This window comes from Myxocyprinus asiaticus, chromosome 17, assembly GCF_019703515.2.
Source record: "Myxocyprinus asiaticus isolate MX2 ecotype Aquarium Trade chromosome 17, UBuf_Myxa_2, whole genome shotgun sequence".
Taxonomy (NCBI): domain Eukaryota; kingdom Metazoa; phylum Chordata; class Actinopteri; order Cypriniformes; family Catostomidae; genus Myxocyprinus; species Myxocyprinus asiaticus.
Genome location: NC_059360.1, coordinates 37,888,701 through 37,912,638, shown reverse-complemented (window position 1 = coordinate 37,912,638; position 23,938 = coordinate 37,888,701). Strand labels below are relative to the sequence as shown.

Below are 23,938 nucleotides of genomic sequence, written 5' to 3'. Positions count from 1 at the left end.
TGTAATAATAATTTTCTTTATTTATCACATTATACATTTGCACATATACAGTGAAATTCTTCTTTTTTCACATATCTCAGCTAGGCTGGGGTCAGAGTGCAGGGTCAGCCATGATATGGCATCCCTGGAGCAGATAGGGTCAAGGGCCTTGCTCAAGGGCCCAACAGTGGCATCTTGGCAGTGCTGGGGGCTTGAACCCCTGACCTTCTGATCAGTAACCCAGAGCCTTAACCACTGAGCTACCGCTGCCCCCAAGGTGTTCAGGATGGTGTGTAGATGTGATAGGTTGTATATAAAGGCTTTAATATCATTTTGATTTAGCTTTTTTCCATATGCACTATACTAATGAACAATATATTTTTACATTTTCTGAAGGAAATTTGGGTGGTGCTTGTCCACGTAAAACTCGCCGCCAGTATGTTAGGGTTTTGTGGGTGGTAGCTAGGATGTTGCCATGTTGTTACTAAGGTGTTCAGGATGGTTGCTAGGGCATTGCTACGTACTTTAGTTGCTAGGGAGTTCTAAGTGGTTGTTAGGTGGTTGCTTACTAGCCAAAGTAAAAAAAACTCTGTAATATTCTGGTCCGATATGGCTCAGGATCTACCTTCAGTGTAAGTCTATTGGATTTTGTCTATTAGATTCTCAACAAGCTGCACAATTTTAATTATCATTCAAGTCTGTAACACAAATGGTGCAGGACAAGTTACATGCCAAAGTTGAAAAAGTATGCCGAAGTATAGGTTTGTTAAAATATCTAACCTTAAGTATGAACAATATTAATAGTGGATTTAAATGTATCTAAGGGTGTGTTCACACTTGCCAGGTTTGGTTTGATTAAAACAAACTCTGGTGCAATTGCTCTGTTAGTGCGGTTCAGTTGAACAAGTGTGAACGCTGCCATCCGAACCTTGGTGCGCACCAAACAAGCGGACCGAGACCACCTGAATAGTGGGTCTCGGTCCGCTTCCAAACGAACTCTGGTGTGGTTCCATTGATATATGAATGCAACATGGACCAAAGACGTCTAAACAGATCAAAAACAGGTATTAATTTGCCTAATACTGACCTCAAGCATGCCTGGTTCTTCTCATCATAGGAGCTATGTTGCCCATTACAGTTCGGTACAGGCGTCGGAACCGCCGTCAGCCGTCCTTGCAGCATATCTTCGTTTGTGTGTGCAACGGAGGAATTCCTGGCGCTGTTTTGATTCCTTTACACAATTTATTAGCTCTTCGTTTGTTCTCAGCTGGTAAAAATACCACCATATATACATATATAAATCTAATGAGCGCATTTCGCCCAGCAGCCAGCATTGCTTTGGCTGTTCTGCAAATTCCGTCGCAAAATATACATCATTAAAGCCGTCCAATCAGGTTGTCACTTTTTCCTGATACCATTTGTTTTATATCTTTAGGTTCGGTGTTAAAAATGCCAGTGTGAACGCTAAGCGAACCAGGACTAAATGTATCATTTTCTTTTTTGGTCCGGACCAAGAGGACCAAGAGAACCGAACTACAAGTGTGAACACACCCTAAATGTACGCAGGAAGATTCCTTCTCTTCCGTGGGAAACCATTCCACTGCTTAAAGATATTCCCTGTAAAGAACTCGCATTTGATTCTCTCTGTGATCATTAAGAATGCATGAGGCGTTGTGTAGCACTGCTGCATTCTGGGTCTCTACCGAGCATCAATGGAGGTGTCTTGTTCAGTAGGGTCATGGTGTGGTTGCCAAGGCAGTGTGAATGATGTTTGTGTAAGTGGTGGGGGCCACGGCTGACTCACGTCCTTGCTGCCTTATTACACCTCCTGCTCTCAGTGCTGCATACGTAGATTGATAGTGACAGTGGCATTCCTGCACGAGGCTGTGTGTACAAGGACAAATGCACACTCTTCCTCTCTCTCCCTCCCTGTTCCTCTGTATTATTTCTCTTTTCCCACATGTACATGAAGCTTTCTCGTGTTTCCTTGAACATGATATGTCATAGTTAGGATGATATCTAATATTTGAGGCTCAATGTGTTACAGAGCCATTGTTTTGAGGACCCATTTGTGTAAATGAAGACAGTGTGAATAAATCCTGAGGGTTTTGAATGAAGTATTTTGGTGAATCTCTCAAAATCTGTCAAGAACATGTTCAGGTCTAATAGAGCAGATGTGACAACAATGAAGGTGATCTGTGAAATATCATGATTTATGTCAAATCCTAAATTTTTCCTGATCCTGCAATCCTGATTGAAATTTAAAGAAGCCCAAATAATCTGAAGGAAATGGGGTGTTTCAACCCATCAAATAAATCTTTGGGGGCATTTTCTGCTTAATTTGTTATTTTCTGGGCTGCCAAAAGAACGAGGTGGTTTGAAATTGGAATAACAAAGTCATTGAAATTGGAATACTAAAAAGTGGCATTGAAAATTACATAAGAATGACAAAAAATCTCAGAAGTAAACCATCGGGATGCATTATGGTAATGAGAATTTTTAGGGGAAATGTGCTTAATTATCATGAAAATAATGTCAAAATGCAAGAAAATCTTAATGGTTTAAATTTCTTTTCTGCAAAATTTAAATATTTTTTTCTTTTGGTGTTTGAATGAAATGTGACCTGGACATGTTTTTGTTAGATTCATTCTTTCATTTATAGAGTTTACATTTGTCATCTCTCATTTCCTTCTTTCTGGAGTGGTCTTGATAATGAGATGTGACTTTGAATTTTCAGTGACATGGCAAGCTTACTATTCAAAATCTCATCTGTGGGAATTTATTCTACAAGGAAGAACACCATACAGTATTTGTCTGATGTCCCTGAACATCACCCGCCTGCATGAAAACTTATGTAATATTTGTCAGGAGCAAATGATAAGATGTACTTTGACAGTAGTATTAATCTGGACAGGACTCCACTGTTCATTTAATGCCCTGTAGTTTTATTGCTGTCATTATGGCTCACATCAGGAGGATCCATGTTATACGCCCTGACAGCAGTGCTGCAGATGTACCCGGAGGCCCAGGACAGGAGCCTGTTTCATAACACAGTTAATGAGTGAAATCAGCAAATCTCGTGATTGTTAATGTGTGAGCTCCACTCCCTGCTGAGCTTGTGCAATTTGAACTGGATACCTGTTTCAAAGCTTCCTGCTGCCTCTTGGTGCCAAGGTTGTTTTACAGGAAGCAGTCGGTTTAATTCTATACTTGTCATTAGTGATGGCTCTGTTGAGGGAGCCTACCTTGAATTTGCTGTAATTCGGTCAGCCCCATTGACAGGAGAAAGTCTATATTTTCTATTCTAAGCACTTTGACCAGAGATGGGCAGTAGTTTCTCATCTTGTCTTATGTATGGTTGGAGAGTTGACAGTTCAGTCAGTTGTAGTTTATTAGACCCACAGAACACTGCATCTCTGTGTGATGATGAGGAAACCTGTGATGTGGAGGTTATGTTATGTCACTGATTATCAGATGTATATAAACTGCCAGATTGTCATTTTAGGAAACACAAACAGTGGCCTCAAAATATATTTTGGGACTTAAGCCACACTTAAAAAAAGAATGAATGTCACTGCATTAGATAATAACATATCAAACCAAGTGGCATTTATTTTGAAGATACAGTAGATAGCACAAGCACACTTTTCAAATGAAGACAAAAAGTATTTGGACACTTTGTAGTTGCCAAACTTAGTAGAACATGTCCATAGTTACTGTAATAAACTACAGCTGTGGTTACTCTGTTAGAATACCAGTGTAAACTTGAGGGGAACTGACTTAATACATCCACTAATAAAAGACATTTGGATAATTTTTTTAAAAGTAATTGCAAAAATGACTAAGAAATGTTAAGTAATTTCTTAGAAAAGGTCATTTTTTGTTTGCAGATGCCACTTGGTTTAAAATTTTGCTATTTCTATATGTTTTAGTGTAGCTTATGTGCGATTTTTGGGTAAACTATACCTTTAACATTATTTTAGTGAAACTTACCCCCAGACTATAACCATTATACCTGAGTAGCATATTCGGTTTCTGATAACTCTTGCTAGAGGCGATCAATGTTCTAGTTGCGGGTATGACTGTATCCAAGCCCCCTGAATATCAACCTGCCTCAGGTTTCACAGGGAAATGCTTAACACCAGCAAGACAGACCACAGTGGTGTGGAACAATACTGCACTGTTTGGCAAGCTCTGTTTCCACATCTTGCAGTAATTGAGATCATTCCTGGGCCTCTGTCCTACCAAAGCTTGTTTCCCCGTGCTGCTCAGGGATTTGTCCACCCATGGTAGGTAGGAGGGTTTTGAGTTGCTTTTTTGCAGAGCGTTACTTTATGTATGAATCAAATGTGGGGTCAACTGGAAGAGCTAATTAGCTTTTTATTGATTCCAGAAGTCAACCTGCCTGGGTGGCTGTGTTAAAATCAAGAATTACAATAGCAAAGCTGGCACTGAAAATACCTTGTCCACACCCATTGGAGTTACTGTAGTATCTTTACTGTTATCACAAGATTAAGATTTATGTAACTTGTGTAACCAATGTGCATCAAAGGTTAAAGTCCTAGAGCAGAGTTTTACCTCTCTGAGGTCCACTCGGTCATTGTACGCTATTGTTTGTCCAACCTTTGAAAAAGGTCCTATGCTAGTCTTGCTTCGTTTCGTTACTTTCTTTTTTGTCCTTTTTGTTGGTAATCCCTACAAAAAATAAATAAAAAAATAGTATAAACCTGCCTGAACTAGTTTGCTGGTTTAAGATGGTCTAGCTCAGGGGTCAGCAACCTATGGCAACCTATGGTACCAGCATCGGCACGCGGAGGAGTAATCACTGGCATGCCAGTAACGGCGAGAGAGGAGTAGACTATTGACCAGGAAAATAAAAAATGGCACTCCATGTCAAAAAGGTTGCCGACCCCTGGTCTCCCAGCCTGGAGAGTATGGTCTTCAACAAGTCTAGCTGGTCTCCCAAATGCCCAAATGAGTGCACAAAACCCCACTAAAACCAGCAAACAAACCAGCCTGGAGATCCTCCCGTACAACAATGTACTATAACTCTCTGCTTAATCACCATATTATGATGCATCATTGGAGAAATTGACTACCTAATCACGACTGTTTCCCAAAACCCTAGAAACTATGTCATACATCCATCGTTGGAACCACGTTGGTTCAACAATATAGAGCTATCGTTAATGACAATACGCTGCATTCAAATCAAATCAAATCCCTTTATTGTCACTCAAACATATACACAAGTGCAGCAGTGGGTGAAAGTCTTGGGTGCAGGTGCAGTATGACAATTACAATAAACATCTGATTTACACATAACACAGTTTACACATCTGTTACACAACACAATATACACCTGATAATATACAATATACAGTATATACAGAATAAGAAGACTCTATACAAAAAGTTTTTAAATTAAAAATGATAATATACAATATACAGTATACACAAAATAAGAAGACTATACAATAAAAATACAAATACCTGTACACCCCCCCCCCCCCCCATGTAATCAGTGGAAATAAATATGAAGTGCTGATAGTCAGTTGCCAGTGTGTTATTAAGAGAAGTATAAAATGTGAGTCCAGTCTGAGGCTAATAAAGTGCGGTGCTGATATATGTATCGTGATCGATCAAGAGTTCAAAAGTCTGATTGCTTGGGGGAAGAAACTGTCATGAAGTCAGCTGGTGTGGGTCCTGTTGCTGCGATACCGCCTGCCTGATGGTAGCAGTGAGAGCAGCCCATGGCTCGGGTGGCTGGAGTCTCTGATGATCCTCCAAACTTTCTTCACACACCGCCATTCGTGTATAGGCGATGTTTCAGAATGCCGCTTTCTGCAAAACCCCAGAATAAGCAGTTTTCTAAAGTGCATGTAAACGTGGTTGAAGTCATGGCAGAATAGAAAGAAATAGAAGTCTCATCGAAGTCAAATGAAGTCCACACAGCAAACTAACAAGGAACTATGCTTCTAAACACAGGTGGAGATCTGTAGTTCCAATCACTCAACTTTGTGATGCTGTTTGCGAATGTTCGATAGAACTACGGTTTCAGGAAACAACAAATTGTTGAACTATGTTGTTAACGATGGAACTTGCAACCATAGTTGGCTAATGATGCTTTTGGAAAATGTTCCCCTGGCCAGGCTGGTAAACCAGCTAACACCAGAAAACTAGTGTTGGCTGGTTTAGGCTGTTTTTTTTTTTTTCAGCAGGTATAGCTATTTAGTAACCATTATTTTGCAGAAACACTTGCAAGAGCACAGTTTGTAGCTACCAAGGGGCAGGGTTAGTGTTAATCTCATTTAAGTTTTGAAGAACAAGGTTAACTAACTAGCCACAACGCCTTTTGTCATTAAAGGCTAGGGTATACTTTGTTTTTTTCTGTGGGCTGTTATGTCTTGTGCAAAGTTGAATGCTCTAGCCTTTCAAAGTATTCCTGTTTTACTGTGAGCCCATACTGATGCGTTTGATGCATGCTGACTACGACTGCTTTGTGATACTCTTTGGCAGTCTACTCAAGGTGCAGACTGTCCACGTGTCTAGAAAAACTGGGCTGTACATTTTTAGTCCGTGTGAACTATGCTGATGACAAAATTTGCATCACGCGCACTGTGTGCAAATGTACTGGCGTGCGGAAAACCGAATTATATCTTGGCCTTTATACTGTTATAGATAGTTGAGTCAGGGCAGGAAATTATTGGGAGAATAGAGGGGGGAAACAAATGTTGTTTGTTTGACTTGCTTTGCCCACATTAGCACATGGCTCAGTGTGTCAAAGCACATGCGCTTACCACTACACCTAAGCTCAGAGTGTTGTGATACTGTTATTTGAAAATAGCAGAAGCCCTATGTGGTGGGCTGAGCAAGAGACAGACACTGTGGTTGTGGTGTCAGGCTTTGGATAGGTGTTTATTTGATATAATAATTACAGAAAAGGGGGGAATAAATGTGTCCATGGGGAAATAGTGTCCAAAAGAAAGGGGAAATCTGCCATCCTTGCAGTGAAAGGGGGCTTATTGAAGTGCCAAGGGGAGTGCCCATGGGATGGTCCAGGATGTAGATGGGGTCCGGCAGTCACACTCGCTCCCCTCCTTGGTCTGGGGTGTGAGAGGCTTCTGTGGGGGCCTGTATTCCCAGGGGCCGCAGTGTGTAAGGGGAAGGGCGGCCCGGCATCCTAGACTGTCAACCGCGACGTGATGCACCTAACTCTCACCGGGGTTCCGTGAGAACGTGTCTGGCGGTGCATCTAATTCGGCCGGAACCCTTCCCGCTCTGCTCCTGGACCTGCTAGGAAGCCTGTGTGTACACACAAGGAGACAGAAGCTGGCTCCCCGAGAACAGGTGTGTTATTAGGTGTTTTAGGTGTTATTACGATGCTAATTAAATTTTGCTCCTCCTCTCTCCTGCCCATAATCATTGTGAGCCTGGCTGAAGCACAGCCCTCAGAGGCGGGGTGACGATGACTAAAGGGAAGGGTGGGTCGTTCTGCCACACCCACATACCACACGACAACCAAACGTGCGCAGCAAAAAGAATAAAAACATGGCACTGCAAGTAGGTCACCACCATGACAGGATCAGATAAGACAGAGGGAGACTTTCTCTGAGGCTGTCCTACACCACAGTGTCTCTCCAATTAAGTCAAGCGCACACTAAGATGCAAACATCAGTGCCAGCGGGATTGCGCATAGATCTGGCATAACACGAACATGTGTTTCACTGTTTCTTAAAAGACGCGATAGGTCTTTATAGTAACCATGTTTTAACTATGGTATTTGTAGTAAAACCATAGTAGCCATTAACCATGGTTACTTCAGTCATGGTACCTACAATATTACAATAGTAAAACTAATGTTACCACATATTGATACAACAGTATTCTTTAGTAATGCCATGGACAGTTGTATCAAATCAGTTGTAGTGCTCTCTTGGCTCTATTGCTGCGTCCGCAATAAAATGTGACAAAATTTTAGTTAAAGGTGCTTTAAGCGATTTTAGCCATTCAAACTTACACAAGATTGAGCCATTGATTTAGCCACGCCCCCTCTCTCCAAAACACAGCACTAATACTGTTGAGACCAACACAAAACATGTTCCCACTGTTGTCAAACACAACAGTAGTGAAATAGCGCCCTCAACTGACAAATTCTAAATCAGAATATGGCATTAAGCCTCAATAATTCGCTGCAACTACAACACTATTAGAACACGCAAAATGATTGACAGGTAGAAAGCGCCTCAGACGCCTTCTGATTGGCTACAGAACAAATGTCTGCGATCCGCGGACACTTTTTATTTGACTTTTTACAGAGACTATAACTGTCACAGTGATCGGTGTGATATCTCAGGGCAGTTTCAGTGATATCTTTCAGGGAGTAGGATTATTTTTTGCATACATGAAAAAATCGCTTACAGCACCTTTAACTACTCCCATACGTCTTAAGAGGTGGGTGGGGCCTCTGTGCTGCTAACGTCGCCAGGGTTATCTCGTGTCAATTGTCAAATACTGTCTGATAACATAGGCGAGTGTATTTTTATCCCTTTGATAGGTAGCTTAATGTCTGAATACAGGTACGCGTGTGTTTAAAAGAGACTAGCTTCCTTTATAATCCTCTCGGTTTCCCACAATGGAAAAGCGCTCGTACAATTCATGGATAATCCTTGATGCTGATAATGGATGTATTCATATCTGGGCGTATACCTCATTCCTGTGGGTTACCCAACAATAACCTTACAGGGGGGTGAAAAATGTATTCTTTCCTGCATGTTAGTGTTTCTGCTGCATTGCAGCCCCGTGGAGATAAAAGACTCAAAGGCTGTGAATGGGGCAGGAGGGAGTGTAACAGCCCTGTTTTTCCCCAGTCAGCAGTTGAGAACACAAGATGTGGGTTGATGGAGGCTAGTTCAGAGGGGGATTCGTGGCAGAACTAGTCAAGCTTTGTAGACAGCCTCGCTAATCAGCTTGGCTGTGCGTCAGGTGATCAGATGTACTGTAGTTAGATTAAAGGGTTAGAGGGAAGCCAAAGAGGATTAGCTAAGCAGGACCTTTGCCTACCACTCCAGACCATTACGGTTCTGATAGTTCCACAGACATGTGTCTGTCCTGTTGGAGTTATTTCAGTTAGATAAGCTTTCAAGTTGCTGTCTGCATTTACTGTATTCAGAATCAAGTTATGAATTAAAACATAAACACTGTGATTCATTTGATGTGGTTAGGTGCTCATTACACTTAGCAAGTCAGAGTCAGCAGTGACACCTGGTGGTGATGGAAGCCATGATCATCGATTTCAAAATTAAAGAAACACACAAAATGGTGTGGAAACACTTAAGCTGGTTTATTGGCGAAGAAGGAGGATTGGGTGACCCTACATGGTTCACGGGACCTTTGAAAGTGTCGGGAAGCCCATCCATGTCTGATGCTCTCAAGACTCAAGTCATTCTGATGTGTTCCTGTAGCTCAACTGGTTCTAGCAACGGCAAGGTTGCGGGTTTGATTCCCAGGGAACACACAAACTGTTAAAATGTATTCCTTGAATGCACTGAAAATTGCTTTAGATAAAAGTGTCTGCAAAATGAATAAATGTTACTTTAGTTAAAAAGAAAGTTTAACCTAAATGTTTAAATCATCGTAAGAAGAGATAACAAATAAAGTGTGAAAATCCAGATGATGACTCCTTCTGCTGTCATTGAAGCCCTAAGAGGCTTTATCTGTCTAATCACACATTCTCTACTCAGTTCCTCTGCCACACACAGTGTATGTGTGTTAAGTGTTTGTGTAGGTGAATGAATGCATGCTCTCAAACAGCTAATTTCTTTAGTCTTTTCTTTTAAATGATGTCAGTGCCAGACACCCACATCACTATCGTGATGTATAAGCATAACAGCACTGTCAACATCACCCTTACAAAAAATCTAAACTAAACGTAATTCGCTGCAGATGTTTGCCAGAAGTTTGCAGCTCTTCACCGGTAGTGGTGAACATCAGGCAAACCTTTGGCAACAATGAACAATTTGCTATCAATTGCCAGTTTGCCACAAAGCTCATTTTGAATGTGAAAATTATCTGTGGCAAATTTCTGGCAAATTTGCAGAGAACTCTCAATTTTTAAGGGCACATAATGTATTACAAGTACATACAATAATAATAAGAAGAAGAATAAGAATAATAAAAAAAAAAAAATAATAATATTGTGAAAATATTGTTTAAGGCTTTCTGGAATACTCAATTCTGACTGGTCAGTTACAGCATTTTGATGTCAGTTTCTTTAGAATGACCACTAAACTGTTTCCGATTTCCTATAGCTGTGGTAGTTTCACGTCTCATATCACTCCCCTACCTCTTCCTTCCCAAACTGATCACCCTGTTTGGGTTTTTATGTTGTAACAATGACCAGCTGACTGAATACTATCCCTTTTTTTGGATTTAGATATTTTATTCTGTTTAGATAGGTAAGCACCTCCTGGCCTCTTTACTGGAGGGTTTTGTGTATGTAAGGGATATTTAAGTTTTAGCAACGTAAAATTAGGAGTAAGACACATTCTGGCAGCTCTTCAGGATAGCAGACCCTCCATCACCAAGAGGTCATGACAGGCATGCTGAAAATGCAGCTCACCACAGGACACCAGACCAAGATTCCCCTCTACTATGCCAAAACCAGAGTAAAAAAGAGGATTGCTGCAGTAATGTTCTTTTAGCCTAATTCATTGGCTTTTACTTCACAGACATGAAATCAGTTTGTTTAGTTCTGCTGTCTCTATGACGTCAGATGTTTTAAAGAGAACAGCTTGCCTGTGTCAGAGGCAATATAGATTTCCTCTGGGAGAGATTTCTTTGTTGTCTGCAAGAGCCCTTTAAAGTATAACCTCAGTCTTTGTTCGATTGTGTAGGATGTGAAATGTTAAATGTGAGGGAATTCTCTTGCTTTGACAGATGTCTTCTATTTAACTGAATGTGGTTGGAGTGCATTCTGGGATATGGTATTGTATGTCAGTGCCTAATAGAAAACAGCTTGATTTGGAAATGACTTCGATTCCGGGATCACCAAATAACTTTTGGAGAATTTGCACAATACTGTGGTTCTTTGTAACATGAAATTAAGTTTGGAGAGACTTGGAGAGTAGATCCAAAAAAATCACACAGACTGCAGGGAAAAAAACTTGAGATCATGTTTACTGTAAAAAATACTGTATCTCAATGGAACTATTTGTAAATAAGATGAATTTATTTTATTGTTCTTTATTTATACTATGAATATGCATCAATTTCTAAACTGCTGTCCAAATTTCTAATCATTTTCTCTTTTGTTATTTATATGCACAGATTCATCCTCAAACTACATCCGTCAACTAGAGACTAAAGTGCAGATTTTAGAAGATGACAACAAACAATTATTATCCCAGGTAAGTGTCAAGAGTGCAAACTCCTAATCCACAGGTAATGTGACAGTTTAAAGAGGATATATCTTGGAAAATCCTTGCTCTTTTGAAACAAAAGAGTTTGCTACCCCAATTCAACGCAGGGGTGTTGTAGCACATTTCACATGCAAAAAAGTTAGCCAATCATAAAAAAGGTCATTTACAGATAGAATTCTAAATGGTAGAGTAGCAAAAACTGGTTACAGAAGTATTTTTCCCATTCATTATTTTCATATGGATTTCATGAAATCCTTCATAAAAGAGTTCTATGCCATGAACCCATCCGGGGTGAATCATACATTACAAACTTTGATTTGAAGCATAAAACTATTTGAAAATCGGACAAAAAGGCATAGGTACAAGTTAATAAGAGGAAGGAACTACAATCGCATGAAGCATTGCGAAGGATGTAATCAAATGAAAAACAATGGAAAACTATAGAACTATTGAATTAAAGTTGTTGATTATAAGAACAGAAACAATATATTTTGATTTTATTGCAAAATATTCAGGTATTTGCATATAGTAGTTTGAGAGTGTAGGGAGGCTGACTCAATTGCGTCATTCACAGTCCATCACGGGAGTGGGCGGTCACTACTGGTTCACAGAAAGGGTGGAAAATGTTTACGTAAAGCTAAATTACAGCTTTGCAAAAATTAAAAAGTGTATAATTTTTTTTTTTTTTTCGTTCTGCTCCTCGGTAAATGTGTTTATGCTCTCTGTCAGAGTGCTTAATGCTATATGCAACCACAAATAGTATCTGACTTTTTTGTGTTTGGTGCAATGCAGTAATTTATTAGTGTGCTAAGGATTTTAATCATGTGCTGATTTTAAAAGCATGTTGCCCCAGTGTATCTTACAAAGCACATGATCAGCAATACATTGAGAATTAAAAATGTATGTGGATATGTGGGCCATATGGGAGCCCTCTTTTTAGCTTTCCTCTCCTCAACCTAATCTGTACATTGGCTTGCACAAATGTGTGTGTGTGTAGTTCTCATAGGTGCTATTAGTTAATGCAAGATCCCAGAAGAAAACGAATCACAAAAAATATTCCTCAATCAAATAATTTATGAAGTTCAAAAGTTGGTATAGATTAACACTTGAATGCATCTCATTGCATTAAGACTTATATTTATAACCAAGACTTATATGTTTAACTGTGGCTGAATCTCCAAGCTTTAATTCTGAAATGAGACTGATTTTGTATTATGACACTGTCAGAGCTTTGAACAAAAGGCCCTGCAGCTCAGACAGTTATATGAGACAAAGATACAGATCTGTCACTAACAATTTTCCATCCCAGACGGTCTCCATCTCTCATTTTCAGAGCCCAGTCATATAGACAGAGATAGCACATCCATCTCAATATATTTAGACAGCGCAGGTGACAAACCACTGTCAGTTTAATTGCATATGCTCATCTCTGATATTCTAATGTTATTTCTTCAGTTTTTTTCTCTCTCTGATGATGGATTGAGCCTTGCTTTGCTTTTATTGCCTCCAAAGAAGAGCATGACTCATTTACATGTATGCACTTTATCCACAGCGACCTAGAGAGCATTAATGCCATATATTTTATTAGTACATACATTCCCTGGGAATCAGACCTATGACCTTGGCGTTGCTAGTGCCATGCTCAAACAGTCGAGCTATAGGACTTAATTCTTTGAGGAAAGGTATCTCAAAATATGCAAGCAACACCCAGAATGTATACTCAGCTTTATCCAGTGAAAAGGGGTATTATATTGCCTGATAGCCTCCAGGAATGACTGATGAAAGGCATTATTGCTGTTATGATAGGGAATATTTGATTGCAAGGTTTTTTTGGCTGATGGGACATTTTTAGGACAATGTGATGCAGTCATTTGGTAATAACACTGTCAATGTGTTTCTCAAGAAGGTAGTAAATGTCATAGTAAAAGCTTGCAATTGCATTTAGCTTTGTAATGCTGGTTTAAAGAGGACAGGAATGTTGTTACCTGCAGGAACATTACAGTATGCCAAAGATCTTAGTCACTGGGTCAAACCTGTGTTCAATTATGTATGCTTGGTAAAATATAGTGAGCAAAAGGGAATTCTTCACTTGAGTCTTTTGTGTGTCTTTTGAGTGAGTTGTTTTTATTCCAAAATACAATATCGATATGCCTTTTATTAGTGGTTCTTGTCAATGCAAGCATCACTATTACTATTGTTCATACTTATGGTTAGCAAAAAGAAATCATGGGAATACCTCCACCTGTTTAAACAAAATTTGCAAAAAACTGGAAATAGAAATCTTAATGGAGCAGAATTTGCTGTATTCAACACATCTGACTTCAGTATGATAGCAGAAACCCATTAAAAAAAACAAAAAAAAACATGCATTGAGATCATTTCCTGACCGGCGATATGAGAAGAGGGCACAGGCAAAAGAAAGCACAGCAGAAAATTCTAGACCTGAGAGCTAGTGTCAGTCACGCTTCATAAATAATGACCCTAAGACATTTAACCAAAAGTCACCTGTCTGCAAAACTCTTAACTGCTGCATATTTGAGTGTCATGAATTGCCTTCTAAAAAAGACCTTATCAAAGGCCATGGTCTTCCCTATTTAATTCCATTCTAAGACAAACAAGAGTATCTATGAAATGAAAGTCTATCCACACAGTGGAAGATAAATAATATTTCCTCAGTAATAGCATGTGTATGTGATTATTCTTTATTTTCTTGTACGGTTGAATGATGTTGTGCAAATGGCTCATTGCGTTTTACTTAGAGGGATTATTGGAGTTTAATTGAGGTTATGAACTTTTTGGGGGGGTAAAATGGATTGTTATAAACGTTTGCTTCTATGTATGTGTGTAAGTTACAAAATGGTCCTTCCTGTGCTAGTAATGGAAATATCAGTACAGCCACACCTGAATTTCCACCCGTAGCATCCTGTTGTTATTAGATAGTGTTCCCTCTATCGTACACACATGCTGCAGTCCATCTCAAGAAATCACAATTTCTTGGAACTGATCTGTGTACACTAATTTGGTGTAACCTTGTATTAAAAACTAGGTTTATATATATATATATATATAATTTATATTTTTTATTTTTTTTAAGAAAATGAGTGGGGATTGCCCATGGAAAACTCTATGCTATGGTGTTGTGGGTAAGGTGTTTGAAGTAATTTATAGCATGTTGCTATGCAGTTGCAAGGGTGTTCTGGGTGGTTAATTAGTGGCCCTAGCCAAAAGCAGCAACCCCCAAGTCTCTGTGATATTATAGTCTCTAGATATGGCAGGGTTCCCTCCAATGTATGTCAATGGGATCATCAACTGCCAGTTGAAAATTTTACATTTAACTCACTTGGAAAAGCCATCGCACACCTCTCCCTTAACAAGCTGCACAATTTGAGGGATCATGTCTATTGCACAAACTGTGCTCAGCAAGTTACATGTCAAAGTATAGTTTAATACATAAAGGGATAGTTCACCCAAAAAAAATACTCTCTTGTTTTTGCTGAACACAAACGAAGATTTTTAGAAGAATATCTAAGTTCTGTAGGTCCATACAATGCAAGTCAACAGGGTCCAAAATTGTAAAGCTCAGTAAGCATATAAAAGCAGCATAAAAGTAATCCGTACAGTCCAGTGGTTTAATCCATGTCTTCTAAAGTGATTTGATAGGTAGGGGTGAGAAACAGATACATTTTAAAGTCCTTTTTTACTATAAATCTCCACTTTCAAACGGCCCTCCTAAGCGCTCTTCCCTCCTAAAAGTTCTTGTTTTTGGCGATTTGCATTTTTTGTGCATATCACCACCTACTTGGCAGGGAGGAGAATTTATAGTAAAAACAGACTTAAATATTGATCTGTTTCTCACCCACATCTATTATATCACTTCACTTTTATGCTGTCTTTATATAGGTAATATTCCTTTAAGGGTATGGATTTGCAGACATTCCTAAAACAATGTATTAGATTTTGGCATGTAACTCATTATGCACTGTTAGTACAACGGACATTAATGAAACTTTGCAATGAAACCTCAAATTGTGTAAATTATTGTGGAAAGGTGTTGTGTTACTTTTCAAAGTGATCAGATGTTCAATTTTTGTCTGCATTAAGATAAAATTGGTTGAAAGAATTCCATAGACTCAAATTGAAAGAGGGACTCAAGTCATATCTTAAGACCAGAATATCATAGAGACTTGGGGGACACATTGGCAACCAGATAGACACATGCTAAAATCCTCTCAGAACCCCTTGACATCCGCATAGCAATAGCATAGCTTTGGCAACCACCCACAGCACCCTAGCATCATGGAGGTGACTTTTGCATGGGCAAGCACAACTCACATTTTCTTAAGAGAATGTAAAAATCGAGTTATTACTACTATAGGAAACGTTGACCAAGCAACAAAAGATTAAAACATAATTTCATCATATTTTTATTTTACCTTAGCCTTGAGATTTCTCAGAACATGATATTCATATGCTCTGAGATCATGAGCTTTCCTGTTCAGAGAGATTTACTGTACTGTCTCTTATTGATGTTTGATCATTTTCTGGGTCCACGCCGAAGACCAGAGGAGATTATAAGATAGAGGTCAGACAGCAGCTGTATGTATAAACATTATGGTTGTGTTATTGCTCTGCAGGTCCTTCTGCATCCATCCTGCCCTTGCCAAAAGTCTGGAATAAAGCAAGTGAAAGTAAAAATTTGTCTGGGCACAAAATTTCTATGTTGGCAATCAGTGTTGGGGGTAATGTGATAAAAGTAACAAGTGTTACATAATCAGATTACTTTTTCGAGTAACGAGTAAAGTAACACAATATTTGTATTTTAGACCATAATGTCTGAGTTACTTTTTAAATAAAGTAACGTGTTGCTTTTGTACACCTCTACTGTCCCTGTATTGCAAAAAATCAGGAGTAAAAGTGTGCAAACTTCGGGGAGGAGACGTAGTGCATGATTGGCATTGTAGTTCTGTAGAGTGTGAGGTCAGAGACTATTTAGCAGAGAGAGACGAGTCACTTCTATTTAAATGAATGGGAGAAATTGGAACGCCCAACCAAGAAGCTCTAGCACCCAACAGTCAATGGATGGAGAAAGGAAGTCCCACCTTGCAGGTAAAAGAGCCAATCACCTTTTAGATGCAGACATCGCCTGTCAATCAACTCGCTAACGCGCATTTCATGTTTTAGTGTAATATGACGTCAATATTCGGTTGAATGAAACGCGGTTGATTCATTTACTGCATTAAAAAATCAGTAAACACGTTTAGGCAGAGGGATTTTAAGACTAGTCTACCACTGGCCACGACATGAGGGTGAAATACTTGCTCAATTCACTGACTTATGCTGCTGAACTGCTCCATGTTACAGCCCCCTGTAACTGAGAGAACGGGATGAGAAATGCTGACTCTGGATCAGTGACTCCGAGAAACGTTCTACATCGATTGTGTAACCAGAAAATGTCTTAGTTTCTAAAAAGATTCTACATTTTTGTTTTATAATAAACAAGTAGTTTGATTCATGAAACAAACCATTTTTATGACATTTTTCATTTATCAACATGTGCCTTTGAAGTTGTGGCATCTGTATGCACCGTGGAACAACTCAAAACAATCATGCACTGACATGACTTAAGTAAAAAATATGTATTTATTCATCAGACTTATTCCTTGAACATGTTAGACCGGCATTCCCCACTGAATTTTATCCTGACTTTTGAAAAACATCTTAATTTGACTCTGAAATTGTCGATGGGCATAGCACATGATGATTTACTGTACATATGATGCAGGTTCAAGTGTTGGACTTTGCTGCTTTAGGTAAGACAGTGGTTATACTTCATTACTCATATTGGCTGCCATGTTGATGGAAAAACAAATCATGCATATTCATGTTATAGATTCTTTATTATAAATATGACGTGAAGACCTACTTTCTAAATTTCTTTTTGTTTACTGAGTTGTTTTGACATGAGAGTTGTACAGTAGCTAGCATGACCTGTAATGTCTCTTGTATGCAATGCATGGCTTATTTGTATGGAATGCATAGCATAGCAGAAGAGAAAGTGGCTGTGAGAAAAAAGTAATGCAAAAGCTTTACTTTCCATAAAAATTACTTTTTAATTAATTAAGTTACCTTTTTAAGGAGTAACACAATATTCTAAAGAGTTACTTTTAAAAGTAACGTTACCCAACACTGTTGGCAATGCACTCTGTTGGCCACTCATTACTATTACAGTATAAATGCAGTTAAAGGGATAGTTCACCCAAAAAGGAAAAGTATGTCATCATTTACTCACCCTCACGTTGTTCCAAACTCAAATGACTTTCTTTCTTCTGTGGAACAAAAATGGAGATGTCAGGCAGAATGTTAACTTTAGTCACCATTCATTTATATTGCAAGTAAAACAAGGTGCAACAAATGTACTCTGTATCGCTATGGTTACATCAGCATTAAAGAAGCAGTCTTTGTTTTGTTGTAGGGAACAATAGACATTTTCCTCTTTGTTATTTTTTCACCCAATTATCAAAAGGAATCTATGTTTGACTGGATTTATTTATGCTTCCCTTCACAGCAGGGGAACGTCGGCGATCTGAAGACACTTCGGAAAGGGTTGTCCCTTTATCACTCAGAATCCCAGCTCTCCTCGCTTTCCCAGTACCAGGACACATTACAGAATGTATGTACCTCAGAGACATTCCCTGACATGAGCCATTATTTTGCATCAAAGCCCAAAACCTAAATTATGCCTGAGCTTAAAAAGTTTTGTCAGGCTGGGCCGATTTGTAACTGATTTGACACCAATTTGCGGTTGCAATTTCAACAGTTTTTAAGAAAGATGTTGCATTGCTCTTTGTTCAAGCAGCTGCCAAATGGGAATTGACCCTGCTAGAGACAATATGCTTAAAGGCTTACACTACCGGTCAAAAGTTTTGAAACACTTGACCGAAATGTTTCTCATGATCTTAAAAATCTTTTGATCTGAAGGCGTATGCTTAAATGTTTGAAGTTCATTTTGTAGACAAAAATATAATTGTGCCACCATATTAATTTATTTTATTATAAATCTAAAATTAAATAAAAAAAAAAGTTTTCGAAACTGATGACTTGGACAAAATAATAAAGAAAAGCAGCCAATAAGTGCCCAACATAGATGGGAACTCCTTCAATACTGTTTAAAAAGCATCCCAGGGTGATACCTCAAGAATTGGTTGAGAAAATGTCAAGAGTACATTTCTGAAAATTCTAGACAAAGGGTGACTACTTTGATGATAAAAAAATATATAACACAGTTTTGATTTATTTTGGATTTTGTTTAGTCACAACATAATTCCCATAGTTCCATTTATGTTATTCCTTAGTTTTAATGACTTTACTATTCTTCTAAAATGTGAAAAAAAAAAACAATTATAATAAAGAATGAGTAAGTGTTTCAAAACTTTTGACTGGTGGTGTAGTTCACCTAAAACTTTAAATTCTGTCATCATTTACTCAACCTCATGTTGTTTCAAACTCTTATGAATTTCTTTCGTGGAACACAAAAGAAGAGGCAGAATGGTAGGAACAGCCACAGTCACCAATTACTTTCATTGTTTGCAAAAAAGAGTACTGTCAATGTTCTTTAAAATTCCTCCGCTTATGTTCCACAAAATAAAGACAGTCATATGGGTTTGGAACAACATGAGAGTAAACGATGAAGGAATTTTCATTTTTGGGTGATTTATCCCTTTAAATCTCAAAATGTACTCATTGTAGCGTGAAGAGAACTGCATTTTGGAAATATTTTAGTTTGTAGGAGAGACAACAAATGAAAGATGTTTTACTCGGAGGGCATTCTCTTTGTCAATGCAGGGGGTCTGTCATGTTATTATTTCTGCTGAAGACTGGTTGACCCTTTCTAACCCACATATGACCTTTTAGAGGAACAGTTTATTCAACTAACCCACATTTCCAATGCATGCAGATTCCTTTATGTATTTATTTTTTAATAGGATTAAACCCATTAGACATTCACTTTGCCCTTTTAAGTTAGTTTGACTGTACAAGTTCACACACACACATAAATATTCTGTCATCATTTACTCACCCTCATGTTGTTTCAAACCCATATGACCTCTGTTCTTCTGTCATACATAAAAGGAGACATTAGGCAAAATGTTAGCCTCAGTCATCATTCACTTTCAATGCATCTATTTATATATATATAAGTAAAATAAATGGTGACTGAGGCTAATATTCTGCTATTGAGTTACATGGAAGAAAGAAATTCATATAGGGTTTGAACAACATGAGTAAATGATTACATCATTTTCATTTGTGGGTGAACTATCCTTTTATCCTTTGGGACTGATGACCAGATTTTAACATAAAAATAATCACCTTTAAAGAACGAAATTTCCATGCCATTGCCATTGTGCTCCATTAGATGATGTCTCACTTATAAAATAAATCAAATTAAGATATCTATTCAAAGAGTGCCTCACCTCCTCTGGCCTCCTCTCTTCTATCATCATTTTTCTCTCTATTCCTCTATCTTGTCTCCTCCTGAGATATCATCATCATTCTCCTCAGAAAAGGTCATGGGCGAACCTGGCAGTTGACGGCGTTGTGCTTTAGCTAATCAGTGTGGCTCATCAGCAATGACAGGCAAAAACAGCACGGCTGCTCCACATTAATATGAGGGCCAGCCTCCACAGGAAGAAGGAATCAATTAGAGAGTTGCGTGGGTCTCTTCCTCAGAGGCAGCAGGACTTATTTGAACCCATCTCATCTCTGAAACAGACAGGCTGGTAAGAGAGAGGCTCTGTCTATGGGCTCATTGCTTCATTAGCATGGCTTTGAACTTTCACTTTAATCACGGGAGGGAGAGATGGCACTAAATGCAGCGGCAAGCTGCTGAAACAATAATCAGACTCGTCCAGGTGCTCCAAGCAGATTGGTTGGCAGTTGTTAGGGGTTACTTGAGGAGGAAAAGAGCCTGAATGGTCTGTGATATACAGTCGTGGCCAAAAATATTGGCACTCTTGATAAATATGAGCAAAGAAGCTTTGAAAAATATGTCTTTATTGTTTATAAACTCTTTATATTTGATCTTTCATTCAAAATATTCACAGAAATCTATTCTCTAATGAATATGAAACAATTGCAAACACAACACAAGTTTTATCAAAAAACAAATATTTTTATAAAATATATGTGTGGCACAATCAATCGCACTCTTTTATTCATTACTTTGTGCAACCTCCCTTTGCCAAGATAACAGCTCTAAGTCTTCTCCTAAAATGCCTAATGAGGTTGGAGAACACATGGCAAAAGAATCTGAGACCATTCCTCCATACAGAATCTTTCCAGATCCTTCAAATTCCGAGGTCCACGCAGGTGGACTCTCCTCTTCAGTTCACCCCACAAGTTTTCTATGGGGTTTAGGTCCAGGGACTGGGATGGCCATGGCAGAACCTTGATTTTGTGGTCAGTGAACCATTTTTGTGTTGATTTTGATGTGTGTTTTGGATCATTGTCCTGCTGGAAGATCCAATCAGGGCCCATTTTAATCTTTCTGGCAGAGGCAGCCAGGTTTTTATTTTTTATCTGTTGGTATTTGATAGAGCCTGTGATGACATGTATCCAAACAAGATGTCCAGGACCTCTTGCATAAAAACAACCCCACAATGTTAAAGATCCACCACTAAATGTATCCGTGGGCATGAAGTACTTTTCCATATGGCTACCTCTGTGTGTGCTCCAAACCCATATCTGGTGTTTGCTGCCAAAAAGACCTATTTTTGTTTTATCTGACCATAGAACCCAGTCCCATTTGAAGTTCCAGTAGTGTCTGGCAAACTGAAGATTCTTAGTTTATTGTTGGGTGAGAGCAGAGGCTTTTTTCTTGAAACCTTCCTAAATAACTTGTTGTGATGTAGGTGATGTCTGATTATAGTTTTAGAGACTTTCTGACCCCAAGATCCAACGAATTCCACTCTAACCATCCTCCTCACTGTTTATGGAGACAATATAGACACACGTCCTCTTCCAGGCCAATTCTTAACATCTCCAGTTGATTGGAACTTCTTAATTATTGCCCTGATGGTGGAAATGGGTATTTTAAACACTTTAGCTATTTTCTTATAGCCACTTCCCATTTTGTGAAGCTCAACAACCTTTTGCCGCACATTATAACTTTATTCTTTGGTCTTACCCATTGTGATGAAAGACTAAGGGAATTTGTCACCCCTTTCAATTAGTTTACTTCAAAGAAAGGTTAGATTTTTGTGAATATTTTGAATGAAAGATCAAAAGGATAAACAATAAAGACATATTTTTCACAGCCTTCTTTGCTCATATTTACCAAGGGTGCCAATATTTTTGGCCACAACTGTAGCTGTTTTAGTGATGCTAAGCCTTACAAAAATGTACCATCACATAACGTTTTTTTTTTTTTTTTTTGAAATTGTACCATGGTATACCATGTTTACATGATTAAATGAATAATAATCATACAGTACCATGGTATATATCAAAGTATTATTGTTTCACCACATTATTTTTTTCATCACTTTTGTTTTTTTTTTTTTTTTTATTTTCTCCCCTTTTTCTCCCAATTTGGAATGTCCAATTCCCAATTTACTCTAAAGTCCTCCTGGTGGTGTAGTGACTCGCCTCAATCCGGGTGGTGGAGGACGAATCTCAGCTGCCTCCACATCTGAGACCATCAACCTGCACATCTTGGCTTGTTGAGCGTGTTACCATGGAGACATAGCGCGTGTGGAGGCCCACGCCATCCACCGCTGCATCTATGCACAACTCACCATGTGCCCCACCAAGAGCGAACCACATTATAGTGATCATGAGGAGGTTACCCTGTGTGACTCTACCATCCCTAGCAACCGGGCCAATTTGTTTGCTTAGGAGACCTGGCTGGAGTCACTCAGCATGCCCTGGGATTCGAACTCGCGAACTCCAGGGGTGGTATCCAGCGCCTTTAACACTGAGCTACCCAGGCCCCCATTTTTTTCTTCACTTTAAACAGATATGACCATCTGCATAAATTGCTTACAGCTTTTTCTGGCCAATAACAGCTCACTTAGGCAGAACGAAACTACCTGACTAACATGTAAAGTGACCAGACAAGTACTCTTGACTCCCGGAAGTTGTGAAAGCCAGCCAATCAGATTGGAACTGGTGATTTTCAGGATTGTTCTGAGGATTTGTTTTATCCCAGACTATGGCTCTTTATCTGATTCTGGTCCATTTTTAAGCAGTGTTTATGATCAATGCACTCTGCGGATTAAACAGATGATAGATTTGCAATGGGAGCTTAGAGGGGCATTACTAAGGCTCTTTGTAATATCCCTTATTGATCCAAGATTTATCAAGGCCACAGAAATATCTTAATAATCGAACTTGCTTGCATTGATTGGAGCAGATTACCTCTAGTCATGTATCTTCTCTGTTTGTTAACATCAAAGGGTATTGCGTCTGTGAGAGAGAGGTTCATTTATCACCACAATCAGCTTAATCAGCCTTAGTGGATTTGCTGTCAGGGGCCTTTTGTATTTCGTAATGCAGGATAATGGCCTCCAAGGACTACCTTTATTGCTTTGTAAGCCTGTAGAATGCAGAGGTGAGCCGAATTCAATTTTAGTTGGCTAGCGGACATCCAACTCATTCTTAATACATCAGGTGGGTGAACATCCCACTCCTCGAGATTGCACAGCTCAGTTAGTACAAGCAATATATATTTTTCCTCTTTAAAAAAGTTTTACCCTTAATGAAATGAAGTGTACTTTAAAAAATAAATACAAGATCATGTACACTCACATGAGATGAAGACTCTAGTCATATTAGTACTCTAATTAAAGCTGATTTATTTTACATGAAGCTGGGATACCCTTAAGCCTAATTTATACAAAGGAAGTTTACTCATTACTGAATGCACCTTTAATGGGGGGGCCACCATGTTGAAGTCACATGACCAGTCAAATGTTACTCGTTTTATATTGGTAACCCCTCTATTATTGGACACTTTTGCTCAAAAAATAAATTAACCATGGATGACTGCAAATGGCACATTTCTACAATGGCATCGTTAACTATTGCTTTCGCTTGATGCTGTATCCATGCCTCTGTGTCTGTCAAAGTCCACGACAACTGCCATTGCAACACAAACAAAAAATATGGACTATTTTTAACAAAAAAAAAAAAAAAACATCAGTAAAGAAGTCCAACTCGAATGGATGCTTTCAGATGCTTCTGAAATCAATAACTCAGTGTCCATGGTAAATTGTGATAATTCCCTACTTGCATGAAAGGTGTTTGAAAGAAGGTGTGTGTATGATGTCTTATATTGCCATGGCTAGTTATATAATACAGGGCTGATACTTGATGAAAACCCAAAGAAGCTTGGCAGGGCAGAGGTTAATAGAGCACTTTGGGCCGCTCTGTAGTGATTGATAAATCTGAGCCAATCCCACAGATGTTCCCTGTGGCAGAGCTCCAAAAATGGACTCCAAAAAAATTGGATAATCAGTAATTATTTCTGTTAATGCCTA

The 23,938-nt window shown here is 38.8% G+C and overlaps 1 protein-coding gene across 2 annotated transcripts in view; it reads left to right on the top strand.

Moving 5' to 3' along the window:
- ccdc85ca (coiled-coil domain containing 85C, a) overlaps nt 1-23,938 on the top strand; it is a 57,534-nt gene that overhangs the window by 26,111 nt on the left and 7,485 nt on the right. The window contains exons 2-3 of one of the 2 annotated variants that reach the window (XM_051722284.1): nt 11,308-11,387; nt 17,965-18,069. In XM_051722284.1, the coding sequence (XP_051578244.1) occupies nt 11,308-11,387; nt 17,965-18,069 (185 nt within the window). The remainder of the gene's footprint in view (nt 1-11,307; nt 11,388-17,964; nt 18,070-23,938) is intronic. The other variant, XM_051722285.1, reaches the window with a different exon arrangement.